The 19,511-nt window shown below is 48.1% G+C and overlaps 1 protein-coding gene across 1 annotated transcript in view; it reads right to left on the bottom strand.

Moving 5' to 3' along the window:
• The window catches only part of ATP6V0D1 (ATPase H+ transporting V0 subunit d1), a 35,711-nt gene that overhangs the window by 12,780 nt on the left and 3,420 nt on the right, over positions 1–19,511 (bottom strand). The window contains exon 2 of the mRNA XM_075433656.1: positions 12,139–12,310. Coding sequence (XP_075289771.1) covers positions 12,139–12,310 — 172 coding nt within the window. The remainder of the gene's footprint in view (positions 1–12,138; positions 12,311–19,511) is intronic.

The raw sequence follows: 19,511 nt of genomic DNA, 5'->3' as shown, positions 1-19,511 counted from the left end.
CATCTGCCCTCAGACACACAGGTTTGCTTAGTGCCACACAGTAGCTTTCAGGAAAGACTATGCACAGAACTACTCTCACGAAAGCAAGGCAACAACATAGGACTAGACCAAATTTGTTTCTTCAACTCAGCCTACGCTAAAGGAACAGGCAAGGAAACATGGTCATTGCACAGTATGCTAGCAAACCTCTTTCTTCTTCCCAGCTTACCACAGTTCTTGCTCTCTGCAAGATATTTGCAACTTGCAAGCAGCCTGGCCAAAGTCAACCATACAGGAGCAACTGAGGGAAAACACCTGGAGCCCCTCCTGTTTGCATGTCTTCAGAGCAGCTTAGCTCCCGGCTTACTGGAGTCACACCGAGCTCATCCACGCCCTTCCAGTCCAGCTCAGCACAAAGGCCACAGCCAGGTTTGAGGAGAGCAGCCCAAGCCTGATCCTCTTCATGCATGAGAAGCTCCTGCTTTCTTGACTGATGGTCCCAGAAAAGACAACCCAGCTGGCTTCCGCTGCCAAGAGTGCAAAGCATGGCTCTCCCCATGTCATTTATAGCCCTTAACTTGCTTTTTTCCTCATCCTTTGGTGCAATCTGGGGAAATGCACAGTCTATAGACCAAACGCCAAAACCTCTAATGAGGCCCAGTGCCAACTTTTTGAAAGAATACTTTACCTGTCAAGACTACATAAATCTTGCTGTCAGAGAAGGCTTCATCACTGCAAGAGGAGGAGTTACCATGGGCAAGACAGAGGGGAAACTTCTCAATCAAGTTTCCACTGTGACAGCATTTCAAGCTTTCACGATAACAAGAGAGCTGCAGCAGGACAAAGGTCTTCTCGTGCCTGCCAAGGCCAGGCAGGCAACAGCACCACTCCTAACCCTTGCTGATAGTTCCAGTTTCCTTCAAGCAAGCCCAGACCATGCTTATTCACATTCAGTTCCTGCTTCATCCCAGTAAAAACAGTCATTGCTCAGCCAGTCATGACTACAAGGCAAGTCTCCCAGTGCAGGGCAGCTGGAAAAGCCTCTTCTCATCTCTGGAAGGGGCAACACTTGCCATCCCTGTGCCAGGTCCCAGCAAGAACGCATCTGCCTCCATTAGCACAGCTGTACTAAGACCATAGCAGAGGTCCTGGCTACACCAGCATTTCCTCCCAAGCCCAAAGGATTAGATTTATCACGGTGGCAGAAGTTTTCCTAGGAACCTCCAACTACTTGTTTAATACAGTGGCTTTTGTCGTCATCTTCCCTGTCTCCTATTAGGTTCTGACCAGCTTCACGTGTTTCAGCTTTCACGGTTAATGCATGCTCAGACTCCTCCGAGACCACTTTAACGTTCACTAGCTCTCAGTGCAGCTAATAAGAGCACCAGACTGGGACACATTGGAAAATATGAGTAGTTGGTCACTTGCAACACCATGAATTCTTACTGCAGCCCACTTGGCATGGAATAGAGATTAGGACATGGGATGGCCTGGTGGGAGACTCAGGACAGGTAGCAGGACCAACAAGCTCCTTGGAGAGGACGAGCCTCTGCACTAGCTCGCTGGGAACACTCGGTAGGAGTTCAGAGGAGAGAGCACTACATGGACACTCCACATAAGCTACAGCCAGTGACACGGGGTGGCAGGGCTCCAGTTAAGTGCTAAAATGGCACCTCATCTCAAGCCCCGAACCTTGCCTCCACAAAGACCATAGCAAGATTCCCTCAGGCAAGAATGTGTTTTGCACTCCTGCTTAGAGCTGCTCTATGCCCACACAGGGAGATGGACACAAAAAAAGCGTATGTTCAGCTGGAGTTTCATGTGCACAGTTACGCCCTGCCTTGCTCTTCCTGTCACCCACTGAACTGAGGTGTGGTATATTCCAGAAATTCACATTCACAGAAACACAATTTTAGTTGATACTGAGAAGCGGCAGTAACATCTCACACAAGAGCAGAATTTCTTATTAAAGGACAGGAAGAGTCAGCATCTTCAGCACAGAAGCATCATCCACAGCAGAAGAGAGATGATAGTTTATGGCTTCCTGAAGCCCATGACAACCGGGGCCAGAAACTTCAGCCCTCTAGCAACACCCAGTTCAGCACAATATGCACTGGGTAACACATGCATAAAGAGAACAAAGCCAGGCCTAGAGAAGCCAAAATATGGGGGGGAATGTTCCTTCCAGCAGCAGCAGGTCAGAGAGGTCATTCTTACTGCTGGTTTTGGGAGGTATGGTCTCAGACAGGCACAGCAGAGTCCTCTCTGAGAAAACAGAGGTGAGCCAGGCGGCAGAAGATAAGCCCTGGGAGAACCATCTGTGGATAGCTATCAAGCAGAATCAAGCAGGAGTAGAGCACACACCCAAAAGCCACATACAAGTACTCTGACAATGTAGGTTTTCCTCCTTTTGTGGTTACTTAAGTACAGCCACTAACAAATGAGACATGCAAGCAAGATTGCAATGGCCTGCGGAACACTGGGAAAGGCTTCTTAGCAGGTGAGCACGTGAAATGCATGAAAGCTCATTACATGGAGTGTTTATAACTTGGCCTAAAGGCACTTGGGCATAGCCCTGCAAGGCAGCGACCCCAAAACAGTTAGGGCTTCTTCCTCCTCCACTTACTAATCTAATCTAATCATAAAGAGTATTGTCCCGAGGCAGATAGGTTGGCTTTTTATTGCTTTCTACTCCAGTATATTAAAGAAACCATAAACAATACTGCAAGTGGTCACAAAGCATGACTAATAACGGAACATTGCATGACCTGCGTTTCTCATCCTCTGAAAGCCTTGCCACACTGTAGCTTAACAGCTGCTCTGCAAGGGGTCATGAGGACCGCCCTCTGTGTCAACAGCAAGCGCAGGGAGCAGTGGGCTGATGCAGCAGTGCGCAGCGGCTTGGGGGTTCTGCTGGGACGGGTTAAGGTATTGCATTGCTCAGGCAACTGTAATGGTTTCCAAAACCAGCATCAGATTTTAATGCAGACTGATGCTAGCAAGGCAAAAGTCACTCTGTGACTGCATTGGGCAGTTACTCAGATTGCTGTAGCAGCACGTGTTTATTTTGGGATGAAAAAGGGAAATCTCCAGCAGGATCAGAGCACTGCTCTGAACTTGGCATGAATTCCAGTGACAGCTTTAAATGACGATGAAGTTGTTTTGATTATAGTCACTTTAGCATCTAGTGCTTCCCTCTTGCAGCTCATCCAGTCCATGTACTCAGGGGCTGCGGCCTGGGGAGAAGTAACCTCAGGAAAAAGTTTTGCATTGGTTGTACCGCTGCTTCCTTGGGTTTGTGCGTAAGTACACAGACCTATCTCTGTCCCACCGGGTTTGACACCCGAGCAAAGGCGCTGGTATGCAGAGCCACTTGTCACACCTCTCAAGCTCCTAATGTAAGCAATCATGGGGGAAAGCAACACACAGACTTCAAAGCACAAAAGAGCCATAGCTGACACTAAGAACAGTGCCAACAGCTGAGATGCTTCTATCCGGAATGTCGTTTTAAGATCATTAATAAATAACTGTACAGCGGTTCTGAACTGGAAAGGAGAGGGATGTTGCACACCAGAAAGACCTCAGTGCCCCAGCAAAGCTCATTCAAGTAACAGACAGTAGATGAACCGAGTGAAACCCTTAAATTGGTTTCTCAGCTCAGACTGGAAAAAGCCAGACGAGCAGCTTCTGGCCAGGAGCAGTTTGACCCCTCGTCTGCAGCTGAAGTTCAGACAGCCCAGGGAACAGCAAGATTTGATGCAGCAGGTGATGGTCTCCACTTCGAGCGCACTGATCCCTTCCTATCTTTACACATTGTCTTTCCTAGAGTCACACCAACAAAAACCACACCTAAGTGGTAGGTTCGTGAACCTGCAAAAGAGAAAGCTGAGAATTTCATGGTCGCCACCACAAACCAAGGGCACTCAGCCAATGAGTGGGTGCCCTGCTAAACTTAGATCAACGAGACTATTTCACAGCAGAGTTCTAACTTCACAGCACTACAGAGGCTGTGGCAACCTTTCAAATCCAAGTATCCAGGAATGTTCTCAGCATTAATCTATATTTAGATGCCTCTCCACATGATTTTTACCATCTTCTGCTGAGTCCAGGTTTCTTGGGATACTGACATCAGCTTTCCAGTGGTATCATCCGGTAACTTACAAGCAGTCATACAGCATTTGCTGTGTTAAAGGCTAAAGACAAAAAACGCTAGATGAAGTACCTTAATTTTGGGGCTTTATGAATACAGTGATGTGTTCTAGATGAGTACAACCCCCTTGAAACACCAGAGAATGTTCTGAACACCTCACAGCCTCACGAAAAGAGTCTCTGGTTGCTTAAACTTGATGCTTCAAAGCTTGAGAAACACTAGGCTGGTATGAAAAGCTGAGTCCTGGGTACTCCACACTGTCCTGAGCAGACTTCAGTGCTAATTACATTTTAAATATTGACCAGAAACATCTGATTAGGCTGCTTTCACATAGACCAGCTGCAAAAGCCAAACTTGCATATACTGTCTTCTTACCTTCCTTACATGTAAAGCACTAAAAAAAATTCCAAGAATATAAAATAAGATTAAAGGCTGCACTGTGCAAACTCACATTGTCCCCAAAAGTGCCTGAAGTAGCTAATACAGCTGAGTGAGTTTCATGGCCTAAACGCTCCTACCCAATTCTCAGTGAAGGTGTGGTCTGGGCTTAGATAACACGCAGAACACTGCTGTGCATACAGATCCACAGTCAGCAGGAGACCAGAAAAATCATCATCCTGCTTGACATGCAGTAAACCGCGTGGAGTAGACTCAAGATTTCACTTGGCCTCTAAATATTGCAGTACTTTGCAGTATTTACGCAATGCTCCAAGTACTTTCTAGACTTCAAACTAGCATATAGAACGAATCCAGAAAAGTGGGCTAGTACCCAAGATGCCCTCAAGAAGCCTTCAGAAGTAGTGCCCCATGGCATCCAGGACTTCTTCGGGCTGAACTTGCCAGCCTAGAGCACTGGGTGAGGCAAATTGATGGCAAGGTAAAAGGAAAACAAAGGCTGCTAAGATCCAGCACCAGAAGGCCTTGAGAAGGGTTTCAATCAAGGAGTGAAGCATACTACATAGGGACAGAAGTGTTCAGTGAATGTTCACCCAACTGAAGGCACTGCACAGAGCCTGTCCTCTGGAAAAGCTGCGACCACACACAACTGATCAGAGAAGCACTGATAACCTCCTAAGATACTCCTTCCTTCCCTATTTTATACCTCTAAGAGACATGCTCTTCAGCCCGCAGAGGGAAAGATTGCGAGAAAGAACGTGAGGGGAAGTAGAAGGGCTGTTCCTGTGAGCTGCAGAATCACCAGAGGATTTCAGCTGTAAACAGCGCCCAAGAAGATAGCTAAATCCACACACTGCCTCTGGGTGAAACAGCATCAGCTTGGACGGGGATGTCATCCACCTAATCACCCACAGCTTACATGCTAGAGCCCTTTCTCAGGGCTGCAGAGTTCCACTAAAGATTTGTCTTAGTGAAACACAGGCCTGCATCTGGAGTTTATCAGTAGCATTTTCCTGCATCTTTACTGCCATCAGTAACATTTCGCTAGCGCTTCCAATCATTACCATGGCTTGCCGTGCTTGCTATGCACCATGCCTCACCACCTTCCAAGAGAAGAACGTCAGTAGAAGGAGGGTCATGCTGTTCCAGTGCAAATCCACTGGCCCAATGAAGCATTCTCCAGGCACTAGAGGTTTGGGGAAAAAATCATCCCCTCAACGTAATACACAGTGAAACCCACCTCTCAGAGTCCCTTTCCAGTGAGGACACCCACAGTCACACCCTTTTGAAAGGCTACTTCCACAGCCACCAGTGAGGCACGCAACCCAGTCCATTTTCATAGACATTGGTTCTGAAAAACTGTATGAAATCTGTATCTCTTGGGTACGCAGGAGAACAGATGCAAGTTCTGATGCTACCATCCAGAGGACGCAAGTCTGCGACCGTTTTCAGACCATTAGTTACATGCCCTCTTATTTTGAATATTGCGTAATCCCTCCAAGAACTTGGCCTATCAGTTCAACTTTGCACTCCCTGCAAACAGGGAAGCTGTTTGTCAGAAACCTGTGCTTCTCTGCCAAAACAGGCTCATAAACCTTTTACTGCATGATCCTCAGCCACTACGGTAATTTTTGCTTCCCGATCCTACTGCCATCAAGAGGTCAACAACTAATTGAAAATAGTATAGCACAGTTTTAACCACAGCAGCATTAGGAAACATCCTTCAGATTGTTGCATTCGCCCAAATAAACTGCAAGTGTCTGTAATGTACAGCATTTGTAGTTATTTCTTCTGCAAGAAAGCAAGTCAAAAGTATGTAGTCATATTCTGTAACCTCTGCAGTTATGCCAGGATGCACACTCCAGTATATTTAGAATAAAGACAGGCAACTTCCCACTCCAGAGAAGAGGATTACTGCTCTTCAGCTCAAGTAGCAATTGAAACAATTTGGCTCCAGAAAAAACACTGCTGCAAGACTAAGTTTGAACTCAAAGCCATGCAGCAGAAACTAGATCTGTCCAGTACAGGGGAGAGGAAGAGCAGGACTGGGTCAGGGAGGAGGTAATAGAGGGAAGTGTCAGCTAAGAAAAGGCATGCGCAAAGGGAAAAGGTACATGCAGCCTCATCAAAAACACGTCTTGTGACCACAAAAACATACTGAAAGCCAAGTTCCCAGCTGCATCCCCAGGGCAACAAAGAACCAGGTTCCCAGCCCTAGTAGACTGGTAAGGTGAAGACAAAAGACAACCTAGTCTGTTCCAACAAGAGGCTTGATCACAGGTTTGGGAAATGTGTTTAGACCCAGCTCCCCCCCAGACCTCACTCCTACAGCTGACTGGGTTCCCACACAGTTACCTGCAGCTCCCCGACCTAAGCACAGGATCAAACCCTTCTCTGCCCATCAGCTTGCTGCAAGGGCTCAGGGGGCCCAACAGCTGCCAGAGCCCTCACGTCAGGCTGCTGTGAAACCAGACTTTCCAGAGCAGGCAAGAGACTGTGCTGAAGCAAGGACAAAAAGACCCTTTTTTTCCTTTTCCCCTCCTGGAAAAGTACTAAAGCTGACAATCTGATCAGGCTACAGCAGGCAAGAGTTGGGAGCGACACCACAATAAAGAATCCTATCTAAGCCGTATACAGGAACACTGGGAGGAAGGAGAGACAGGACATGGCACCGTGTCAGACTAACACAAAGAACAAAGCCTTTACAGAAAGGCAGGGCAGCACATCACCAAGAAGAACCTAAAACCCACTTCCATCCCACAAGTCAATATGTGCTTGTTGAATGCAGGAAGTGGGTTTTGCTGTTTCAAGTACACTTAATACCTGTTTGTTGCTGCCCTACAGAACATCACTGCATTCCCTCAGCCAAACAGTCAATTGTTTGTGTTGGAGCAGAGATGTTAACAGCCAACTTGTGCCTATCAGTCAGAACCTACAACGGTCAGCTGAAAGACACAGGGAAGTACTAGCAGTCTTCCAGCAAGGAGCTGCATGGCAAGACGCAGAGCTAGCAGGTGTCCCACAGAGACCGTGGCAGGCTCAACAAGTCGAGCTTCTCCTTGCCACAACACGCAGTGGCAAAGGCCGCCAGCTACAGCCACCACTTGAAAAAAACAAAAGGGAAATCAGCCAGCTTCTTCAATATTTTGGTACTAACAACGCAACACTTGCCACAGAAGAGCTCCTAGAGGGGATGAGAGCCAGGAAAGAGTCAGCGTGGTGCCAGGCGAGGAGCACAACAGGACAAAAATCAGTGGCAGCGAGTGACTTGGGGAACGAAGAACTTGTTTTGGGGTTGCTGCCTAGCTGCTGCCTTGGGTCAGTTTTGTTCACGTGCTTTTAAACACCGTCCTCTCCCCTAAGCTCAGGAGACAAGTTAACTCCTGCCCACCTCCACCGGTGACCGTGTTCCCCACAGCATCCCCGGCGACAGGCAGCGAAGGGACGGGAGTGCCACCTCCCGGCAAGCCGTCGGCAGCACTGCCTCTGATCCCCGGCGCTGGGCAAGGAGAGCACAGCAGGGACACGCAACCTCCTGCTGCTCCGGAGCCCCCATGCCATCCCCACCGTCGCTTCTCCGTCCCGGGTCCTCACCTAGTTCACGGGCCACTTCGAAGAGGCAAGAGAAATGACACAGCATAATCCCACGCAGGGACGAACGTTGGTTGGGTTGGGAGCAATCAGAGAGGACAAGGACGACAGCCGCTCCTAAGATCACACAGCTCCCCAGATCTTCTCAGACACGTGCCCCGCGTCAAGAGCTAGGCACCCTCCAAACACAAGTACAACAGTCACCTGTTGATCAGCTCCAAACCACCCCAGAGGTCCAGCAGGACATTCATGAAGGAGAGGGCCTGACTGTTTTTTAAATGCTTGACCTGGCACCAGCCATCTAGCGAGATGGTACCCCAGTGTTCAACGGGCCTCGATTGGCCTGTCTGGTGCGAGGTTATCCAACGCTTCTAAGAAGGCAAAAAATGTAAGCACATACAAAGGCATCCGGCAGCAGTGAGTTTCAGAGCTGAACTGGACATGCTACAAAACATTTCCTTCCATTTTAAGTCAGACATACCTCCTACCATCCCACTTGATTTAAAAAAATAAAAACCTCTGTTTTCAACCCAATGCCTTTCTCTCAAGAGAGTGCCAGTGAACTCAAGCTTTCCTCCTGCAGAAGCCAGCCTTGCTCAAACTTTCCATATCTTTCTACCATCTTCTATTTCAATTCACCCTGCACAGTTTCAGCACACTGACACATTTAGTTGAGTACAATTTCTTCTGACCACCTGATGCCTTGCTTGCCCCAAGCTGTCTACCAGCAGCAGTCTTTACCATTTCCTGCTCAACTGTCATTAACTACCCTAAAAGAAAGGAGTGGGAAATAGGCATGTTCAAAAGGCAAAGATAAATCACCCCATTACGCCGATCTATGTGCCCAGCCAGAGCAGAAGATCAAGTAGCACAGGCTTGTCCCAGTGTCACCCAGGTAGGCAGGATGACACAGCACCTCTGTGTGCAGAGGCACAACACCCCCAGCACTGCCAACATCCTTCGGCTGAACATCTCTGTGACGCTGCCCACACACAAGCCTGGGTTAGATGAAAGCTACTGGCACAAGCATGCGCTGCCAGCCTCTGAGCATGGGAAGCTTCACTGTCAGCAGACAGAATCTCTGAAACTTCTGCCCCAAACCAAGACCTACTACTACCCACGGGACAGTCTCAGTGAACAAAATACAGCCTGGAAGGCAGCCCAAGAAGCCATATCTTGTCTATCCTCTTTTCTAAATATAATAGGACAGCCAACAGAAGATATTAAGACCCACTGGACAAAACCAGCACCCTCTCCAAACTCCTTGTGTTTCACTGTCCTCATTCTTCTGTTTTAACTTGTCTGTAGTATCATTAGAGCTTCCAATATGCTGATAGTGGCTCCCACCTTGGATCAGCTGAAGCTGGTAACACCTTCTCTACTTCATCACTACTCCATTGGTGTGATAAGTGCAGACCCCAAGGAGACCCTTCCATCAGTGGTGCAGCAGACCATAACAAAAAGCAACTGAACACTTGGACTCCTTGCACAAAAGGCTCTGCAAGGGAGTGGAGACATTTCACGTAGGAAAACCGCTTTCTCCTGCTTCACCTTTTGCCTTCCTCTATGCAGCACTGCAGACAACAGCATTAAAGAAAATCTTGTGGGTAAAAAGGAAAAGAAGAGGTAAGAGTGAAGGCAACTCAAGGAGGAAACACCCTGTGCCAAATGGGACCAATATATGCAAGAAGAGATTCCGCAGTAGGCAAGAGATACAGATAGTCTGCACAGAATCGTGTTTTGCTACAGAGAATTCATCAAAACTGGACAGACAGAAGCAGAACAAGATCAAAGTTAAATCAAGTTGAGGGCTAAACAGCAGTTTTAAAATTCAGTCATTCCAACAGCTGGCAAGAACCAGCCTCACAGACTAGGCGAGATGTTTAAGGTCTTCTGCACAACTCAACCTGGATGTAGACACTGGATAAAGGTCGACAGGACTGGCATTAACAGGAAACTGGATTTCCACAGCTATTCACAGCCTTCCTACCAAGCCATGCAGTGTGTAATCGAGGCAGGCATGGTCTGAGACCTTCCAGTTCATCTTTCCCACATGCCAGTTTTCAAAGTGAGACACTTAGGGAACAGCAAAGTTTTAAAGTCTGCAAGATACTCCTGTGTCCTGCCCAAACTATTGCCTTCAAACATATACGACAGAAGCTAGAAGAAGAGATCATTAGCAATTACCATGATACTTTCATAGAGACTAAACATTACCATAAACCTGTAGGGCAGCAAAGGAAAAGCATTAGTGGAGGACAAACTACCTACTATTTCCAGGCTCAAACAGTACTGACACCTTTACAGCAAATTCAAGATGGGCAAAGAGGTGTTTTGAAGGTTAACAAGTTTGAGAGAACGGAAGAGATTGCTCCATACAACTAAGATGATGGCTAGAAACTGCTTCAGCCACTGCAAACGCTGCTGCTAAATGAGGGCCTCATAACGTCTTACCGATGACTTGCCATGTCTTGCTCCATATTTGGAGCCAAATATGACAATTCCATGAGTTTCAGTGATAGGCATAAAAGAGAAAACTATTTCTTAGAAAACAGGAAGGGCTTAAAAGACAAGCAGCTTTAGCACAGTGACCCAGAGAAAAAAAAAAAAAAAGAGATATGAGCCATTGGGTTAGAAAAATGAGATAGTGGTACTGTCCAGACATAGCAAGGACAGAAGAGGAAGGAATATGGCAGAGACATAGGTCTTTAATCGGTATTTGAACATGCAAGAGCTGCCACAGATTTAAAATCTTTGAATCGACCACCAAGGCCTTTCCACATCAACCTGCACCATTCAAAAATCTCTAGGTGTCAAGACAGCGGCACACACAACTGCCAAAAACGCAAGATTAAACACCTTTTGTCAGAGTGCCTGCAATGAGCCCAAGATCATTGTGCTAAATAAATGAATGCTAGTGTATCAGCCATCTGACTCAAGAACAAGGCACAATCTTCTTCTCAGAGATGCATGTTAAAGCCATGTTCTACTGAACCAGAAATTCACTTTTGTCCATGACATATCTCCTTACTGGTTAGAGAAGGCCACTGGCTATGCAGTGTTCAAGCCAAACTAGAGCTTACAGGAACAGAAACTAAGGAAAGGAAAAAAACCAATTTTACTCCCACATTTCCAACGCAAACTAGCACAACTGGTATCTCACCGAGGCTAACAATTGAATTTTATTACCAATTACAACAACAGCTGCACACAGGGAAGCAGAGGGTTGTGCAAAACCACTAGGACAAGATACCTGTGAGAACGCTGTGCTATTTCCAGCTTTTCACAGCAGCTGAACCTGCTGTGGAAGCACACACACCCCACGCCTTTTCACGCACTGACAGAGATGCTGAGGCTGCTGCTGCAGCCCGGTCTTTCCCTGCTGCATACTCCAGGCCTGCCCTTCCTCTAATGCTGGTGTTTGTCGGATCCCACAGAGCTGGCTGAGAAAAACAAATCAGTCAAAAGCTAACCTCAAAATGGAAAAGTTGTTCAGTTTTTGGTCAGCTCAATTCCCTAAACCAGTTTGTGAGGGGGCCAGAGGAAGGCCTAAAGCCTCTGGGGTGGGATGGCAGGATCACAGCAGCCCTGACAAAGGCTGATAAACCTCAGTCGGTCAGAACTAGCAGGCAACTGCTGTCATTCACACGCACGGTGTGCATATGTTTTGCAGTCAGATCACATTTTAAAAAAAAAAAAAAACAAAAAACATTCAGGAGCATTTAACACACAGGACACGGGTAAATGACAGCTCTAATAGAGACTGAACCAATTCTGCAATGGAAGGCAGCTAAGGAGCTGTGCCGATGGAACACGCACACCCTGGGAGCAGAACCCTTTAAAAACACAGTGATGCTGTGCTGCCTGTGTGAGCCCTCCAGATACAACCAGAGCAGTGTCATTCAAGAAACTGCAGAAAACATAGCAGCTACAGCGCTGAGCGTGGAGAGCTGGTCTGAGAGCCCTCAAGTCTAGAAGAACACCAGTGCTTCAAATGCTGGTCATGAACAGCTGGTACTCACGTGATGAAGTCCAGAAAACTTGCTAGGGGCTCATAGGCATGGTTCCTCATGTGACGAAACTCCACCACCATCTTCTCCTTCAGCTTGTCGTCTATGACAGAGACGGTGAGCGGGGAGGCTTCATTGGCCAGGAAGTTCCCATAGTCTGTGCTCTGGAGGTGCAGTTTCAAGTCTGAAAAAGAAAGAATAATTCCACCCTACAGGGTTTGTGTTGGGTTTGGGTTTTTTTTTGAGCATACCTAAGAATAGTGCTGCTCAGCACTTCTCTAGTCATTCTCTCTCCTCTAAAAAGAACACGTGGATTTTGTCTAAGTGATAAGTCACACGCTTATATTTGTGCTCAGTTTCATCATAGACAATCCAAGGAAAAGATCAGTGCTTCACCATACCAGCCTTGCTCTGTCTTGAAGACAAAACTGTGAGGCTACCTGTATCACTGAGCACACACCCGTACCAGCTGTCCACTGTGCTTGATCAAGGTGCAAGGTTACCGCTTTTCTAGGAATTGTTTGCTAGAAATCTTGGAAAGGAAAAAAAAAAAAAAAAAAAATCCAGTTAAGCAGTTCCTCTAGCCAAAAGGGCTCTGGTTGTAGGCTTCTCTGAAGCCATCAGGATGAAGAACCTATCTGCATCCACAAGCTAGTTTCCTCAGATAGTAGTGATGTGGAGGCATCTGAAAAGCTTTCAAAGCCAAAAAACCACAAAGAACAACTTCGAAATTATAGAGCAGCTAGGTATTACATTATCAAGTCAGTCTACCTAATTGCACCGGTAAAGAGAAGTCACCGGTGAAGAGGAAGGCCATTTAAATCTATCTCATATGATAGGCAACCCCTGCCCAGGATGGAGGAACATGCTCAGAAGCTTTCCCTCCTCCAGTTTCAAGCAGAGGAAACCTTTATTTCCTCCGTTACCCTTGCTGCAGGTCAGGTGCCAACCAAGCTGCAGTCCTGGCCAAGAAACAACCACAACGTGCTGAGCTCTGTCAAGATAAAAGCTGTCTTTGAGCCAAAAGCATTTAAGTATCTCTGTGGAAAAACTGAATCCAGAACAGAGGAACGTCATATAATCCTATTCCTCAAAGCTCTACTAGTTGCACTGGTACATAATGTTCATCTCCCTTCGGCTTCACCTCAGAGGGCCAGCTAGGCAAGCACCCTCCCAGGGATTCAAGATCTTTATGGGGAAAGGAGAGTAGCTGGAAGAGTTTAGTCAAACCAGATGTGAACACGCTGTCCAGACAAAACAAAACAAAAATAAAAGACATTTCTCCCTGGTTTCTTTGAAGTAGGAGCACCGAGGCTGCCTTTCCCCTCCACTGAACCATACCAGTCCTCAGCATTGTGGCACGAGCATCCACAGCACCAAGGTCGGAGCAAGGACTCAGCCTAGCTTGAGGAGTTTGATCTTTGACATCACACCTAGCTACAGGCAGGAGCTGCAGAGCATCCTCCTCACCAGGCTCCACACTGAGCTTGTACTGTACAGTGTGATGCTGTCCTCAGCCCGAGCGGTAGAAGGGTCAAACAGCTTTCAAGCTGACTTCAACTTTTCTGGGTATTTCCAAGCAGGTCTAGCAAAGATGTTTTTGACCCAGCACTTCTTAGTTACGAAGACGTTACCACTGCTAAGTCTTACAGGAAACAGACGGTGGTTATACAGGGGAGAAAAAAAGGCCAGAGATCTAAATAGCGCTCAGTTTGTCATGTTTCTCTGTGGTTTACAGGAAAGTTTGGTGGTACTCTTACTCTTCGTAAGGAATCCTGGATGCAGCAGAGACCTACTTGCCCAACAACATGCATCGTGGCTGACGCAAAGCAGAAACTTAACCTAGATCTCTGCTCCCCAGACTATGCTGCAGCTAAACAGCTGTGTTTTATTCTACCAAAACGTTATCAACTTATGCTCACACTTTTGAGGTGGGAAAACCTGGTCTGGATAACTCAGACAATGGAGTTTCAACATGAACTTTGCTACAAAGTCAAGCAGCGGATCATGACAATACTCAGAATGCCCCTCACCTCCATCTGGCCTGCACAGGATTGTCACAGACAGCAAATACTTCCCCAACCCTGCAAAAAGCCCAGCTTGCAGGCAGCACTGCATGCAAAGAGTTCTCACCCATCTGTTCTGCAATTGCTTGATTTTTGAAAGCTAAGATATAGTTACAGAGGGGAAATCTACCGGAATTACGTCTTAATAAGTTTCAGTCCCTCTTCTGAAAGCTTTTGGATGATGAGCTTTGGAGTCTGAGTGGAAATTAAGTTCCACTGTCAGACCAGGGCTTTACTGGTTTGCTTTTAGCGGAGGCTGGAGAAAGCACGGAGCAAAATTCAACAGCTGCTCAATGAATACGAGAGAAAGGGTCCTGGTAAGAGTGCTGCACCCATAAAAATCAGGCTGCAGGGGAAGAGAAAGCAGCAGGGACTGCAGCAGCTACATTCATATGCCTCCTACTTTCAGTTCTCTGTAATTGTGCAGAGCTCTAATGAACACTAAGCTTCCCCAAAAAGGCATGTGATATTTTGCAGCTACACAGGACCTTGGAGAAGCAGCAGCTATTGCATATCCTACCACATCTCACTTCAGTAGGGAAGCTTCCAAACCTTTCAGCTTGTTTCCTGAACTCCAACTCTTCTACAGCAAAATCATCGGTTCCCTTTGGTGTCATCGTGACCTGCAACTCTGCTCTTACTTCTGAGGCTCCAAGCAGCCGCCTTGCTGTCGGGTCACTTGATGCTAGAGACCCAGTGGCACAAAAAGCAGAGTTTGCTGAACCATCCACTTCCAGGAGGTCAGAGCTGCATTGCATTTAGACCAGAGCCACACAAGCTGCACGTTGTGCCTTGCGGCCTCTCCCTCCACAACTCTGAGTGAGCTCCCACGAGCCGCTTGGCCAGAGCATTCTGTCCTGCTCGACAAGGGGGTTGCTCCCCCACTCCACAGCACGAGAGCCAGCACAACATTATGTTGCAACTGGAATAAGGGCTGTGTTTATATAACACTTGGAATTAATTTTTACGGGGAAGGCCAGCCACAAACTGCAGGCACTAAACTCTTCTGAATCCCTTAGCATCTAAGTAGATGGAACAGAACATATTTTCCAAAAATTGGACTGGATTTATAAAGCCTGACTCAATGCACCGCACGGTGTACCAGTGCCTTACGCGAGCCTGTCCTCCAGCAGCCACTGGGCCGGTCACCGAGCCTCAGCCAAGGGGGTTTGGGAGTTTTTAGTGGGACTACCCACATGTCAGGCTTCTCAGTGAAGAACGGACTCATCCCATGGTTTCACAAATCCCCTGCCAGAAGAGCTGTCCCAGTAGCATGGTGACTAATAAGCGGGCCCACTGCTGAGCAAGCCCCAAGCTCTCCAAAAGCTCAAGTTCCTACTTCCTAACGCAAGTTCCAACTGAGCTGGAGTCGGCCTCTGGCAGCAACGGCAGCACCTCAGCAGGGGTGGCTGCCAGAGATCCCACACACTGCCTGTCGACGAGATGCCGGCTGCGAGTCTTCTGCCGTGCCTCTATCCCAGCTGCCTGCTGAAAGGGAGACCTGCACCTAGAGCCCAGCCGCTCCCGACGAGCTCCTCCAGATGTTGACTAACAGCAGCACATGGCCTCAACCCAGCGATTGGTTCCGAGAGGGGAAAAATGCCGAAACAGGCAAACGTACAAGTGGTTCACGCACTTTAAGAAACCGACTGAGCCAGCACTTGGCAAGGGAGCACTTGAATTACCACAACACTTTTGTTCTCGCCCTCCTCCCCCGCAAAAGCTGGTAAATTATGGCCAGGTCACAGTTCCCTGCAAGCTGCCTCGTGCAAGAGCACAACAGCCTGTCAGAATGACAGCCTTTTTCTGCCGAGTATTCAAGCAGGGGAGCGCTGGAGATTACCATGACATGTACTTACAGCCACCTCCTTTCAGCTCTTGGATCAGGCCCTCTGGTTTCAATGCAGCTGGCTGAACGCACACGAGGCATGAACGCAACTGAAGCTTAGTTCAACACACCGCTGTTCCAACACCACACCGCAACGCTTCAGACAGCATTTTGAGAGACTTCAGATTCACAGTAATACTACTCCTGCATATTTGCTTTGTCATTAGAAGGAATCAAGCCATTACTCTGTGTTCCAGACCTCTGTCAGTCAAAGACTGTCCTGTAAGCCCTACTCAGAGTGACCCATGAGCCCCACCAGCTCATTCTTCCACCCTTGCCTTCTTCAGCATCCTCCTGTAACCGCATTGCAGAGCTCTGAATCAAGTTAAGGGCTCAAGCACTTCCAGGCAAGGACTGATCTGTCTTCTTGCACACAGGCACGGAATTAGCGTTCGCAACTTCCGAGCTGAACTGACGTTTTCACACAATTATCTGCTGTAAACCCGACATCTCGCTCCAAAGCGCCTGGGGCCATCACCGCATATATAAAAACTGAAATAGCATTTGCCATGTCCCAGGCTTGAGGCAGTAAAGTAGCTGAGGGATTACACAGCAGTCTGCAGATCAGCTACATCGCCCATGTCTCCCTTCAGCAGTCTGCAGCCATTACTATTTGGCTCGTTGCTGTCTGTTTACAGCCACCTCAGACACTCCTGCAGCTGCTTCGCTGAAATCTCACCCAAGAAGCACCCAGAGACCCTTCATCCCCCACAGAATTTAAGACCTTTTCTGCAGTTGCGCACCACCAGCAGTGACATGCCACCTCTCCTCTGCTGTCAGACAGCAAATTCCTCCAGGCCACAGCTGGACACAGAGCAGTTCCTTCCTTGGCCCTTTCCCCCTATCCATTTCTCATCTCTAGCTCTTCACCTCTGTCTTTTACATGTCCTCAGCACCAAAAGGCAGTCTGTGCTTCTAGCCCAGCCCTTCCTGCGGTTGAACTCAGCTCCCTCAGAGCTTTGAACCCAGCACAGCCAGGTCTTGTTTCCTTTGGAGCCTCTCAGTCAGGTAGCTCTCTCCTGATCTTTACAAAAGGCGAGGTAACCTCTCCTAGTCTGCCTGCACCTCCAGTAAGCTTCACCCCTAGGTACCCTTTTTTCCTCTCCGAAAGCAGGCTGCACTAAATCACAGCTGTAATCTCAGAGGTCCAGTACACCAACAGGACATCAGCCCAGCACCTGGTGCAGCAGAGGCAACAAATCATTTAGAAGCTAAAACAAACAGAGCAGAAAGCAGTCTCGCACTGCAGGAGCCGACAGCAGAGGAAAAACAAGATGAAAGCACCGACAGGCTGCCGAGTGGGAATACTTGCCAGGAAACCCAGACACCACCATCTTCTAACGAGGGGCAGGATGCAAACAAGGGCTGAAGCTGCACCAGTGCGGAGAAGCTGACCTCAGATGCTGCTTGAAGTTTAGCTAGGAGACACTACGAAGCAGGTCTCTGCCTGGTAAAAGAGGCCAGAACAAACAGCAAAGAGCCTCTGCTGAACCCTGTGGGAAGCCAGAGACCACAGTGTTTTTTTGCCACCATGAGTTAGGAGGCCATGGAAGTGCCACCTTTCTTTCAATAAATAACATTTTCCTTGAGCTTATTTTAACAGGACAGCTGACCAACCAGCCACAGTGAGTGGATACACTGGAGGACAGAGGACAAAGCACCAAGATTCGCAGGACAGCCTTTTGGCTACTGCTCTGTTGCTGCACGAGCAGCCAGCATTCACAGGACAGGAATGGTCTACATAGTCCTCAGATCTCACCACTCGCACAGGCTCTGCCTCATCTGGCAGACGATGGCTCTCAGGGACAGGGCCAGCCCTCCTGCGCAGTCCCAGCATGCAAAGGTCAGCTTTTCACAAAGGGCTCCTAGATGTCAGGAGACAGAGAGCACAGACCTCACATTATGGCTTGGCTTCTACACCCACTGAGTTTGAGGGTTGGACAAAACTGCTCTCAGAGTTCAAGGTGGATCTAAGCATGACCACACTTCATGACCACCAAGTGGCCTCTCCTTGCTTGGCTGCACTGCAAAGGAACTGCATAGGAAAGGATCTGTCCCATACCCCCGCACCCAGGAGAACACCGTGAGCTCCACCACAGACCAAGGGGCCAAAAGCACTCTTGGCAGTAGCCTGCAGCTCTGGTAGCAATGCGACTTCTCTACACAAGAGAGGACACACTGCCCATGTGGTTAAGGTGAAAACAAAGTCCAGCTCCAGCCTTTTGGGGCCCAAATTCCAGGACCACAGCGATAAAACAGAATGGAGAAGGGTAGCACAGCCTCTCCCGCTCTTCTTTCTCAGAGGAGATATGGAGAGCACTAAGTATGTGACACCATAAAGCACAAAAGACCTTCAAGGGAGGAAAAGAAAAAACCATCCTTGGGACTATGAAAACAAAAGCACACACTGTGCTCAGCAGAAACATCGTGCACAGAGGACACACTCCTCAACATCCATTTACTGGAGGGAAGGACCCACACCTCTGCTCAGGCAAGCCTTTCTTTGGTGCCTTCTCATGTCCTGTAGTTAGACAAGCGGAAGACAGACACACATCACTCCACAGTGGCTCGACTGCATGCTCAGTACACTTCCAGATACTTCATCACCTCTCCTCTCCATGGAGAAAGAGGAAAGTGGGAGAGAAGCGGATGTCTCTACACTGCAGAAGCATTTAGGACAGCAAGCCCTTAGCAATTCACTCCCGAGCTGACTGAAAGCAGCACTCCCCTCCTGGGCAGCGACGGCTAGGCAGAGCAACCCTGGAAACACTCTTCAAAACTCAAAAACAACCAACCAACCTGCCCAGTCTTGGTTTATTCCACACCATCCAGGCCTGTATCAAGAGTTTAGTGCTCACTGTGAATTGCTACAGATGCATTCGACAGGAAAAGGGGCTCTGGTACGTGTGATGATACCATTCAGGCAGACACTGTGCCCTCCAGCCAGCGTGAGGCCAAGCAGTGTAGGACAAGCGTGACCTACTTGCTCCAAGCTCTCCGATTTTACTGTTGATTTGCATGCACCCTAGAAATGGAAGCCCGTGGACCAAATTGAGGAGATGAGAGAACACCGCAGATTTGGAAATGCTTAATTTCTAAAAGAATCACATATATTTTCTTCTCCTAGCCACCTTTCGCCTCCCAGACACATCTTTGGGACTCAGAGGGTTACTCTGCTCTTCCCCATGCTGATGTGACAAGACACCACCACCTTGGGGTTACAAGGAGTGAAAAGCCAGGAGTTTTCACAGGACAAGTCCACAGCAGACTGATGAACTGCGGGCCAAGATGCACAAATAAAACATGACAGATCTCTGCAGGGGCATGAGAGTAGTTCCACACACAGCTTAAGCTGAAGACAGGACAGATCCCATCCCTCCACGCACACACCGCTGTTTCCATGAGGCACGCAAGTCCCCAGCTGAGCTGAC

This window comes from Opisthocomus hoazin, chromosome 12, assembly GCF_030867145.1.
Source record: "Opisthocomus hoazin isolate bOpiHoa1 chromosome 12, bOpiHoa1.hap1, whole genome shotgun sequence".
Lineage (NCBI taxonomy): Eukaryota > Metazoa > Chordata > Aves > Opisthocomiformes > Opisthocomidae > Opisthocomus > Opisthocomus hoazin.
This window is presented reverse-complemented; position numbering and strand designations above follow the sequence as displayed.